Raw genomic sequence first — 12,759 nt, 5'->3', positions numbered from 1 at the left:
CGTTACTGCCTTCGGTAGCACTGCAGGTTGCTTACTGATGGGGTTTTAGCTTCTGGAATTGGTAGTGCAGGAGAGTCTTTCTTTAGTGTTGCTGTTAGGTGCCGTCGAGTCAGTCCTTTTCAGTGAGGGTCCCCTTCTTTTTCACTGACCCCCTGCTTTACCAAGCACGATGTTTTTCTGTAGGGACGGGTCCCTCCTGATGTTGCTGTTAGGTGCCGTCGAGTCAGTCCTTTTCAGTGAGGGTCCCCTTCTTTTTCACTGACCCTCTGCCTGACCAAGCACGATGTTTTTCTGTAGGGACGGGTCCCTCCTGATGTTGCTGTTAGGTGCCGTCGAGTCAGTCCTTTTCATTGAGGGTCCCCTTCTTTTTCACTGACCCCCTGCTTTACCAAGCACGATGTTTTTCTGTAGGGACGGGTCCCTCCTGATGTTGCTGTTAGGTGCCGTCGAGTCAGTCCTTTTCAGTGAGGGTCCCCTTCTTTTTCACTGACCCTCTGCCTGACCAAGCACGATGTTTTTCTGTAGGGACGGGTCCCTCCTGATGTTGCTGTTAGGTGCCGTCGAGTCAGTCCTTTTCAGTGAGGGTCCCCTTCTTTTTCACTGACCCTCTGCCTTACCAAGCACGATATTTTTCTGTAGGGACGGGTCCCTCCTGATGTTGCTGTTAGGTGCCGTCGAGTCAGTCCTTTTCAGTGAGGGTCCCCTTCTTTTTCACTGACCCTCTGCCTTACCAAGCACGATGTTTTTCTGTAGGGACGGGTCCCTCCTGATGTTGCTGTTAGGTGCCGTCGAGTCAGTCCTTTTCAGTGAGGGTCCCCTTCTTTTTCACTGACCCTCTGCGTAACCAAGCACGATGTTTTTCTGTAGGGACGGGTCCCTCCTGATGTTGCTGTTAGGTGCCGTCGAGTCAGTCCTTTTCAGTGAGGGTCCCCTTCTTTTTCACTGACCCTCTGCCTTACCAAGCACGATATTTTTCTGTAGGGACGGGTCCCTCCTGATGTTGCTGTTAGGTGCCATCGAGTCAGTTCCAATTCATAGTGACCCTGTGCACAGTAGAACGAAGCACGGCCTGCTGCTGCACCGTCCTCACAGTCACTGACATTTGAGCCTGTCGTTGCAGCCACTTTGTCAGTCCGTCTAGTTGAGGGGCTTCCTCTTTTTCGCTGGCCCTCTGCTTTACCAAGCATGATGTCCTTCTCCAGGACTGGTCCTTCCAGACAACACATCCAAAGTACGTGAGAAGAAGACTTGCCACCCTTGCTTCCAAGAGGCACTCTGGCTGCACTTATTCTGAGACAGACTTGATGGTCCCATTGGCAGTCCGTGGTATATTCAGTATTCCTTGCCAGCATAGTAATTCAGAGGCGTCAATTCTTCTTCGGTCTTTCTTATTCATTGTTCGGCTTTTGCGTGCATGTGAGGATATTGAAAATATCATTGCTTGGGTCAGGCACACCTTAGCCCTGAAAGTGACATACTTGCTTTTTAACACTTTAAAGAGGTTTTCAGCAGCACATTTACCCAGTGCAGTACACCGTTTGATTTCTTGACTGCTGCTTCTGTGGGTGTTGATTGTGGATACAAGTACAATGAAATCCTTGACAACTCCAGTCTTTTCTCCATTTATTTCGATGTTGCTCATTGGTCCAGTTGTGAGGATTTTTCTTTTCTTTATGTTGAGGCGTAATCCATACTGAAGGCTGTAGTCTTTGATCTTCGTCAGTAGGTGATTCAAGTCCTCTTCACTTTCTGCAAGCAAGGTCGTGTCATCTGCAAAATGCAGGTTGTTAATGAGTCTTCCTCCAATCCTGATGCCCTGTTCTTCTTCACATAGTCCAGCTTCTTGGATTATTTAAAGCTCAGCATACAGATCGAATAGGTATGGTGAGAGAATACAACCCTGACACACACCTTACCTAATTTTCACCTACACATTGTCCTCTTTTTCTGTTCAAACAACTGCTTGTTGGTCTGTGTACAGGTTCCCCATGAGCACAATTAAGTGTTCTGGTATTCACATTCTTCCCGGTGTTACCCATAGTTCGTTATTTAGTGCTGTAATTTCTCATTGATAGATTTCTCTTAAGTGTATGACTAAATGAATCTCAACGATTCCCTAGGTTTTTCCCACATACGTGTTTAGCAGTAATTGAAATAGCCTGACTCAGATGATAGTAGTATCCGTGAATCAAATATTTAGGCCCTTCGAAATTTATACTAGAACTCAGCTTCTTTTTAACTTTAAAAATATGTATTTTTTTCTTATTAAGTAGTAAAGTTGTACATATTTCCTAACTTTGAAAATACAGTAACTAATTAATGACAACTTTGAAAACTTTTTTCATTTCTCCTAATTTGAAGGAGAATAATCACAAGTATAGTCGTTTTGAGTGGCAATTGTTTGAAAATTATTCAGCTCTGTCAACTCGTCAACTCGAAGCAGTGGGTTTGGTGGGTTTTTTTTTTTTTTTTTTTTTTGGTTACTTAGCATTTGCTATTTATTTTAAAATTATTTAGCCAAAGTTCTGTTTATCCCACGTATAGGAGAGTGTGTAGCGCTTTAATAGCTTTCTGTATCTTCTGCTGAGCCTGTGTTCCTGAGCTATGTCTTTGAAAATTAGGTCCAAGTAAAGCAGGGATCTAATTCCAGCACCTTCCAGAGAATGCACAGCATCTGGTCAGCCTCCTCCCCCCAAAGCTAAGTTATTTAAGCAAGCCTCTGAAGGTTTTTTTGGTAAATTTATTAGTAGATTTAAAAATGTAGACAGAATACTATGCAGTTTTAGAGCTGGAAGAGACTTTTCAAGTATTCTAGTTGAACAAACCATCCAGGTGTTTGAGTTGAAGGACCTCATTTTACAAAAGCAAAAACAAAGCCCTGGAAAGAGTAAACAATAAGCTCAGGTCCTAGAACTCTAGATTAACTGGCTTCCCTCAGGAAACCCTCGTAAGTAAGGCCAGAACGTGGACTGCTGTCCTTGTGGCAACTTGTTCACTTAATTTAAAAATCTTGCTGCCAGAGTTAATAGTTTTCCATATGAGCTGTTTTAAGGAGAATTTTTTTCTTCTCCCATCATGTGGACGGTATTTGTATTTGAGTTTTGGCAGATGATTTCAGTTCCAGCGAGAGTATTCTGTTAGACCTGTTTATTTGGATCAATAACTTGGAATTTAGGTGATCCTAATAGTTGTGGTGGTTCTTGTGGGTTTGTTTCCCCAGGTGTTGCTCTGTTGCCATTTGTGGATGAGCGAAGGCTTCGGGCTGCTCTAGAAGAGGTCTACCCAGACCTTACTCCAGAAGAAAGTAAGCACGTTACACTTCTGCTTGGCAGCCTTAAGTCTGTAACGCAGACTTCACATTTCCATATAAAATCGCGTCCTTTTTTTTGGTCAAATTTCCTATAAGAGGGACATAAATGGTTGATTTTACTTCTTTTTAACAAAAGTTAACTTTGTTTTTAAATTTATTATCTCTAAATTAAGTATTAAGTAAAAATATTAACTTGTTAAATTTATTAAAAAGCAACACTTCGAGAATATCCTTTTTTTTAATGTATGACATGAACACACAGAAGCATTTTTGCACTCAGAGTGCTAACTTGAAATGTTATTTTGCATAAAAAATGGCATTTTGTCATTAATACTAACAATTAAAATATGCAAATTGGGACATTGCAAAGCTGGGCTCTATTGGAAAATTTGTTTAATACCAGTATTATAAACCTGTAGAAATAATTTCTTTTTCAGCAACTATCTTGACAATGATGTTTGTCATCAGATGATGTAATTTATTTGTGTTTCCTCAGGGAATGTTTATAGATTTCTTAAAATAAGAAATTGAGTTTTGTATAAATAAGAAAACCTTGCTCCTTATGTTGTAGTACTACAGCCAGATCTTTCAGTGATACGTTTTCGTGATAGTCATTGATGTTCTCTGAAGCCGGATTGTCAAAATGTTTTTTCTTCTGCAGAGGCGCAGCACACATTTACTCAACCTTTAAATTGTTTTCAGTAAACTTGGTAATTAAGTTTTAAAATTTGGGTGCGCTGTCCTTGTTGTAGCCTCATAAAAATTAGTCTTGCAGATATAATTGTTTGACCTGTCGGTCTTATTCTTGTCTTACCTTTCTCCTCAGCTAAAAGAAACAGCCTTGGTGGTGACGTTCTGTTTGTGGGGAAGCATCACCCACTCCATGACTTCATTTTAGAGCTCTACCAAACAGGTTCCACAGAGGTACAGTGTTTCCTTCCATCCTGAAGTGTTTTCAGAGAGTGTAATTACTCGGTTAATTAATCATTAGGGGATTCTTTTCGCAGCCCGTGGAGGTACCACCTGAGCTGTGTCATGGGATTCGAGGGAAGTTTTCCTTGGATGGAGAAGCCGTTCTCCCAGATCAGTAAGTTGGTGTGTGTAACTGAGGCGACTGGGAAAGCTAGGTTAGCGGTTTCTTCTTCTTGTCCTTCATTTTATTTTCTAAGTAAGAAAATCGTATTAAAAAAAACAAACAACCTGCTGGCCTGAAAAAAGATCTGGATTCAAGTTCAGCTCTTCAACACAGTAGCTGTGTCGCTTTGTGCAGGGAGCCCTGACAATCCCTGAAACCTTTTCAGGGGCTCCATGAGATCAAAACTTCCATAATATTATAAATGTTTTCGTACCTGCACAATAGAGGTAATAACGTAAGAGATTACATGAGAGGACGTGTATGAAAGTTCTTGACAAATAAGCCCTGAATTCATGTACTTTCATCTGACTGTACTATCTCATGACTGACCATCCATCTGTCCATCCGTCCATCCATCCATCCATCCATCCAGAATAATGCTGTCCATTGTTGTTTTTTATTCAGCTCAACAAAATTTTCATTAAAAGCTTGTATGATAAATTAACTAGTGCATTCAGTTTTCCTCAGGCAGAATTCTAGGTATTTCTAGTTTGTGATTTATAATTCAGTAAGTATCAAAACTTAAAGGTATATTTATTAAACCTCACTGCATTTTAAGTTGGCCAAACTTTAAAGTGTTCATTAAAGGTTTTTTTGTGTGTGTGGGGTGGGGGGCGGGGGGTTGTTTGTTTTACTTCAAACAAAATTTTATTTCAATTCAATCCGTAACATTTCTCCCTTGGGCCCCCCAGATCATGTCTTTGACACATGCAGAACACATTCACCCCCTCCTGTCATCCCAAAAGTCTTAAATCAACTCCAAGTCCAAAGTCTCATCTTCTGAATCGTCTAAATCAAATACGGGTGAGACTTCAGGCATATTCCATCCTGGGGCAAAATTCCTTTTCATCTGTGCACTTGTGAAATCTAGACTACAAGTTATCTGTTTCCAAAGTACAAGGCAGTACTTCCATTACAGATGGGAGAAATTGGAGGAATAGAAGGGATAACAGATACCAAGCAAGTTCAGAATCCAGCACAACAAATTACCTTAGCTCTCAAGACCTGAAAATAACCCTCTGTCCTCTGAGACCAGAGAATGGCCCTGCCCTCCAGACTCTGGGTGTTGGCTCTGCCCTTTGGATTCTGGGTGGAGGCCCCCTGGCCCTTGGCTCTATCTCCATAAAGATTTTATTTTAAAAACGTTTTTCTTTTGAAATACGTATAGAAAAACTTTGTTATACACACACGCACAAATAAAAACATACATGTATATATACACACACATGTACGTACATATGTACACACACATTTCACAGGTAGTTATCAGAGGAACTCTCATGTAACCACCCTCCAGGTAGAGCATGGCTAGTCTTATCCCCCAGAGCTGACCATTATTCTGATTTTTACAGAAACCATTTCCTTGCTTTTCTTTGTGGTTTTACCACTTGGGTATGTGTTACTGTCAATATGATTTAGTTTTGCCTGTTTTTGAACTTCGTATAAATGGAATCATATTGAATATATTCTTTTGTGTCTGTCTGCTTTCACTCAACATTTTGTTTGTAAAATTTATTAATGTTGATGTAAGTAATAATATGTTAATCTTCATTCCTGTATAGTATTCTGTTGTATAGCTTTATCAATATCTGTTCTGCTGTTAATAGGTATTTTAGATTGTTTCCATTTTGGAGTTATTATGAACAATATTGCTGTGAATATTCTTGAAAAGTCTCCTGGTGCATATAAGAACTAGATTCTCTAGACCAGTGTTTCTCAAAGTATAGTCCAAGAAGCCTGAAGTGGGGAGTGTCCCTGAAACTCTCCAAGGGGATTTTTGAGGTCAAAACTATTTTCATAATAATACTGAGATGTCATTTGTCTTTCTCATTTTCTTTGGGAAAGCCTGGTGGCGTAGTGGTTAAGTGCTATGGCTCCTAACCAAGAGGTTGGCAATTTGAATCTACCAGGCACTCCCTGGAAACTCTGTGGGGCAGTTCTACTCTGTCCTTAAGGGTTGCTATGAGTCAGAATCAACTCAATGGCAGTGGGTTTGGTTTGGTTTTTCGTTTTCTTTCTTTGGAAAGAGTGTACACTGAAGTTTACTAGAGGCCAAATGAAGTGTATTGTCTCAAGAGATTGAATCAGAAGCAGATAAGAGAGTCCAGCTGTTAAGATAAATATTAAGCCAGATATTAAAGAGATTTGCAAAAATTTAAAACTCAACAAAAATAAGAAAAATCTGAATACCATAATAAACCAACTCAACTAGATAGATAGGTAGATAGAGAGAGAGAGAGAGATTAGAGAGAGAGAACACTCCATCCAACAACAGCAGAGTGCTTGTTTTTTGGCAGCACGCATGGCACATTCTCCAGAGTAGACCACATTTTAGACCACAAAGCAAGCCTTAATGAATTAAAAAAACATCGAAATAATACAAAGCATTTTCTCAGATCACAGTGCTGTAAAAGCAGACATCAGTAACGGGAAGAGCAAAGAAAAAATATCAAATGCATGGAAACAAATAGCACCTTGCTTAAAAACCACAGGGTAATTGAAAAAATAAAAGATTAAATAGAAAAAAATTCCTAGAACCAAACGAGAATGAAAATAACATACTAAAACTTTTGGAACACAGCAAAAACAGTACTCACAGGGCAACTCTTAAACACATGCAGCAAAAAGAAGAAGGGGCAAAAATCAAAGCATTAACCTATGAGTTGAACAAACAGAAAGAGAGCAGCAAAAGAAGCCCAAAGTCACAAGAAGAAATAAAAACAAGAGCAGAAATAAATGAAACAGAACTGAAAAACAGCAGAAAGAATCAGCAGGACTGGGAGCTGGTTCTTTGAAAAAGGATCAATAATATTGACAAACTGCTGGGCAGATTGACAAAAACAGGAGAAATGAGATGGGCGACATTACAGCAGAACCAACTGAAATAAAAAGGACAGTAGCATACTATGAAAAATTGTACTCAAGAACTTTAAAATCTAGAGGAAATAGACAAATTTCTAGGGACACACTACCTATCTAAACTAACATAAACTGAAGTAGAAAGTCTGAACAGACCCATAACAAAAGAAGAAACTGACGAGGTACTAAAAACTCCCAGCTGAAAAAAGCTCTGGCCCGGATAGATCCACTGGAGAATTCTACCAAACGTTCAGAGAAGAGCCCACACCCAAAAAATACTCTGATGGTTTTAGAGCATAGAACAGGAAGGAATTCTGAACTCATTCAATGAGGCAGCATAAACCTGACACCAAAGCCGGACAGAGACACCACCAAAAAAGAAAATTACAGACCAATATCCCTCATGAATATAGACACAGAAATTTTTAACAAAATTCTAGCCAATAGAATTAAATAATGTATCAAAAAAATGATACATCATGGCCAAGTAGGATTTATACCAGGTATGCAAGCATGGTTTAACCTTAGAAAATCAATGTAACCCACCACATAAATAAAAGAACCACATAATCATCTGTCAACCCAAAAAAGTCATTTGATAAAGTCCAACACCCATTCCTGATGAAAATGCTCGGTAAAATTAGAAAAGGAAGGGAAATTCCTCAGTTATAATAAACGGTGTTTACACAAAACCAGTCTCCAACATTATCGTCAGTGGAGAGAGACTGAAACCTTCCCCTTGAAAATGGGAACAAGACAAAGGCGCCCTTTATCACCACTATTCAGCATTGTACTGGAAGCCCTACCTAGAGCAATTAGGCAAGAAAAGGAGATAAAAGGCATTTAGATTGGCAAGAAAGAAGTAGAACTATCCTATGCACAGATGATATGATCCTATGCATATAAAATCTCAAAAACTCCACAAGAAAGCTACTGTAACTAATAGAAGGATTCAGCAAACTAGCAGAATACAAGATCAAAGTGCAAAAATGAGATTTCTCTACACCAACAAAGAGAACTTTGAAAAGGAAATCAGGAAAATAATACCATTTACAATAGCCTCCCCTCCCTCTGTAAGATAACTTAGGAATAAATCTAACCAGGGGCATAAAAGACTTACACAAAGAAAACTGCAAAGCGCTGTTTCAGAAAACCAAAAGACACGTACCGAACCAAAAAACCAAACCGTTGCTGTTGAGTCGATTTCAGCTTACAGCGGCACTATCGGACAGAGTAGAGCTGCCCCATAGGGCTTCCAAGGAATGCCGGGTGGATTTGAACTGCCAGCCTTTTGGTTAACAGCTGTAGCTCGTAACTACTACACCACCAGGGTTTCCAAAAGACACCTACTACATAAATGGAAAAACCTTGGGAGCAGCCATCTAAGATACAACTAATGGTCTCTTCCGGTCCAGAGTAAAGGAGAATAAAAACCAAAGACCCAGGGGTGCAGTTAGTCCAGAGGATTAACGGACCACATGCACCAGAGCCTTCATGACCCTGAGACCAGAAGAACTAGATGGTGCCCAGCTGCCACTACTGACCGCTCTGACCAGAATCACAGTAGAGGATCCTGGACAGAGCGGGAGAAAAATGTAGAACAAAAAATCAAATTCATAAAAACAGACCAGACTTACTGGCCTGATAGAGACTGGAGGAGCCCCTGAGACCATGGCCCTATGACAGTCCTCTGACTTGGAATTTCAGCCATTCCTGGAAACCATCTTCCAGCCAAGCAGTTAGGCCTATGAAATAAAAAATAATACCTGAAAATAACTCCATAGGACAGTGCTTCCATAGAAAAGTGCTCCATAGAACAATTATATGAGAACAAGAAGGCAACATTTGCCCAAAAGCATAGATGAGAAGGCTGGAAGGGGTAGGAAAACCAAATGCAAAGGAGACAGGGAACCTAGGGAGGAAAGAGGGTGAATGCTGACACAGTGTGGGGACTGCAGCCAGTGTTACGGAACACTTTGCTTGCGTACAGTTTGTGGAATGGGAAACTAATTTGCTCTTTAAGTGCTCGCCTAAAACAAAGTGTTTTTTAAAAAATGTAAAATGGATAGTCTTCTCACTTAGCTTTTTGTTTTGTTTTAGAAATATTTTTCATAAAAATGTTTTTCATAAAAAACCATAAATAGGTTTGTTATTGTTACCTTTAAGATAGTGTTTTAAAAGTTTGTTAGTTTTAATTTCAAATAGGTAAATATTGATAAATACAATCAACATAAACAAAAGCTCTTTGGGGTCCTCAGTAATTTTTAAGGGTATAAAGGGAGTGTGAAAAACGCTGCTGAAGACACATCCAGAAACGGAATTGCTGGTAGTAGGATATATGTGTCTTCAACTTTTCTAGATAGTATCAGGTCGTTTTCTGAAGGTTTTCTCACTGAATGAATCACAGAATGAATTTGTGAGAGTTCTCTTGCTTCACGTTCTTGCAAACTCTTGAAATTGTTGACTTTAATTTTGGTTAATCTAGCAGGTACTTCCTGTTACCTTGTGTTTTATACTTGCATTTTCCTGTTTACTGAGAGGGTTGAATACCTTATGATATATTTATTAATCGTTTAGCTTTCCTCATGTATGAAGTACCTCTTATGTTTTTTTAATTGGACTATCCATCCTTCTCCCCTCCCCCCCTCTTTTTTTTAGTTTGTAGGTATTCTTTACAAATTCTGATGTAAGCCTTTTGCCCCTAATTGTTTTTCTATTTATGAAATTACAAACAAGGAAAACAAGTCCTTTTTTAAAGATATAAATATTTATATTGTTTTTGTTGGTGCATATTGTAAAGCCTAGCAAGCATAGCCACATCTTACTTCGACTTAACCTAAAGGGTTACAGTTTACAAACATGTGGTTCTTGTCTTGTTTCTCTGTAGAATAGTGTGTTCTCCTGTTCCCCTGTTACGGGATCTATCACACAACACTGCGATCAGGTAAGTTTTCTGAAATTCATAGCGTTGGCCCAGAACACAGCTCTGAACTTGGAGATAATTAAAAAAAAAAAAAAAAGGCCTGATTCACGAGGAAATGGTGTCTTCTTATTCCACCATTGTTTTGAGATTGGAGAGTCCCTGTGTTGTGGACCTCAGAGCCTCTTGACTTTAAATTTTGTGTATTGTTAAGGTTATTGATTTAACAAGCCTGCTCATCTGTTTTCTGGTTACCCCTGACAACCTCTAATTCTTCCTGGATTAGAAAAGTGGAAAGTCTAAGCAGGAGTTTCTAGGGGCAGTTCACTGTGTCAGAGCAAAAAGACCCTCTACCCCAGAGCCCCACACAGTTTCTCCATGTTGTAACAGATTAATTATATTTGCAATTGTGGTCCTGCAGTGTTTAAAAAAAAAAAAAAAAAACGCATGATATGTTTTCGTTAAGATGAGATTCACAGAATGGATTTGTGAAAGTTTGTATCAGTTATTTCAGCTCTCTGGAAAACTTATTTGTACCCCATTTCTTCAGAAGTGACAGCATTTCCTATTATGTAAAAGTAGGATGTAATATGATTGTTTAGAATAAAAAGCAACAAAGTCTGGTAATTATTACATATAATTATTAATCTTGATGGCAGAGTTTATGTTGTCGGTTGTTCTGATCTTTAGGCAAGACTAAAACAAAGTGCATCCTGGATACTAAAAAATTAAGTAAAAACCTGCCAAAGAAAGCTAATCCTGAAACTTCCTTTCCCACCCATTTTTATTATTTCGTTCATTCTCAGGAAATAGTTTAGGTTATACTTAGATTTCACATTGTGAAGTATGAGCATATTTATTTTCCTACCTTTAATGGATTTAGATAGCAACAGATAGTCTTTCTAGAAAGGCGCTCATTTAAAGAAAACTGGTGTGAGTTCAGATCTTCCTGGATTGGCTGCTGGTATTAATATTCATACATAATTTTTTGTTTATCTTTACACATAATTTGTCCTTGCTTTTTGTGTTCTTCTGTTAAGGATGAGGAAACCCTGGTGGCATAGTGGTTAAGAGTGGTTAAGGTTGGCGGTTTGAATCCCTGAGGTGCTCGCTGGAAACCCTGTGGGGCAGTTCTGCTGTTTTCTATAGGGTCGTTACGAGTTGGGATCAACTGGGTGGAAATGGGTTTAGTTTGGTTTTGGTTAAGGGTGGAATACACATCGAAAACCACGCTCCTCACAGTTTGACTCTGACAGAATCCATGTGGACACTGTGTGTGGAAACCGTGCTGGTCTCTGGTTTGCAGTGGTGCCTGAGGCCAGTTCATCCCACCAGTCCTCTCTTCAGATTCTCATGTTTGCTTGTGTTTCCCAGTTTTTTTTTTTTTTTATAGACTTTTAAGTGCCTTCCTGCCCAGCCCTCTGATTTTTCATGTTTCTAGTCTTTTTTAGGATACAGAGGCTGACCCAAAGGAAGAGTTACAGAATTAATTGACAAATCCTAGAACTTTTGTATGTGTGATGTTGGTCCCTTACATCGAGCCTGGGGTGTCTTTAGTGTTACTTGGTATCCACTGTATTCACACGATCATTAAATTTGTAAAAGAAATTGCAAATCTAGGTGTGTTTTCAGGTATATATTGAAAATAACTTTCTAATAATATTGATTTAATTTTCTTAGAGATTGTTAAAGACCAGAGTTTACTTTCACCTGTTTGTGGTTTTCACTGAGGGGTGATGTTGGGGCTACGGTCCAGTTGCCTACAGTTGTTCGTTCAGACCTTGTACATCCCAGTGTTGTATCTGCTTTCTAAACAGAAGTCGGAAAATACCGTCTTTAGTGTCAAACGCCAGTCACTTCTCTTCTGACTCCTGGCGGCTTTTTCCTTCTCTGTTTGGATGTGTTGGATGTTCCATTAAGTATTTGAGTAGTTGTTTCCTCAAGCTGAGTTGAGGTGGGTTCCCCACTTTGCGCTCGGTCTTAGGTTTAGTGTTGAGAACGTGTGTTGCAGAGGTTATTGAAGTGTCTTAAGTTCATAGAAGAGCCCTTAGAAAGTACAGCCAGCTGTGACTTAGGAGAGCATGTATTTTTTTCAATCCTGATTCCATATTCGTCATATTATTAGCTGAACTTTGAATGGAACTGAGATGTTGTCCTTAATTTTCCTCATTTTGGTCTCCTTCCACTTTTGTAATTTGTATTTTTAGAATAATTATTTGTTAACTAAATATATTAAAAAACCTTTTGCATATGATTTTAAAATTAAAAAAAGTTTTCTTCCCAAAGCAGCAACAATTTTTTGTTCATTTGGAGGGTTGTACACACATACGCAGACACACTGTTTCGTTTTACCTCAGATTCAGTGTTCCAAAACAGACTTCTTTATCCTATGCCCCTCACCAGTTCTCCTTCCTGGCCTTTCCTTTCTGTCCGTGGGCCTCCTGTTGCCCCAGTTCCCCAGGCTTGAGGGCCCATTATATGCCTTGGCTTTTTCACCCTCCAATGCTCCTTATATGGCTGCTCCCCTCTGTATCC

The 12,759-nt window shown here is 39.3% G+C and overlaps 1 protein-coding gene across 1 annotated transcript in view; it reads left to right on the top strand.

The window, feature by feature from the left end:
• XRN2 (5'-3' exoribonuclease 2) overlaps positions 1-12,759 on the top strand; it is an 88,422-nt gene that overhangs the window by 51,993 nt on the left and 23,670 nt on the right. The window contains exons 21-24 of the mRNA XM_003411716.4: positions 3,221-3,304; positions 4,137-4,234; positions 4,318-4,397; positions 10,192-10,248. Coding sequence (XP_003411764.1) covers positions 3,221-3,304; positions 4,137-4,234; positions 4,318-4,397; positions 10,192-10,248 — 319 coding nt within the window. The remainder of the gene's footprint in view (positions 1-3,220; positions 3,305-4,136; positions 4,235-4,317; positions 4,398-10,191; positions 10,249-12,759) is intronic.

The sequence above is a fragment of the Loxodonta africana genome, chromosome 24 (genome assembly GCF_030014295.1).
Source record: "Loxodonta africana isolate mLoxAfr1 chromosome 24, mLoxAfr1.hap2, whole genome shotgun sequence".
Lineage (NCBI taxonomy): Eukaryota > Metazoa > Chordata > Mammalia > Proboscidea > Elephantidae > Loxodonta > Loxodonta africana.
Note: the sequence above shows the minus strand (reverse complement) of the source record. Positions and strands in the feature narration are given on the sequence as shown.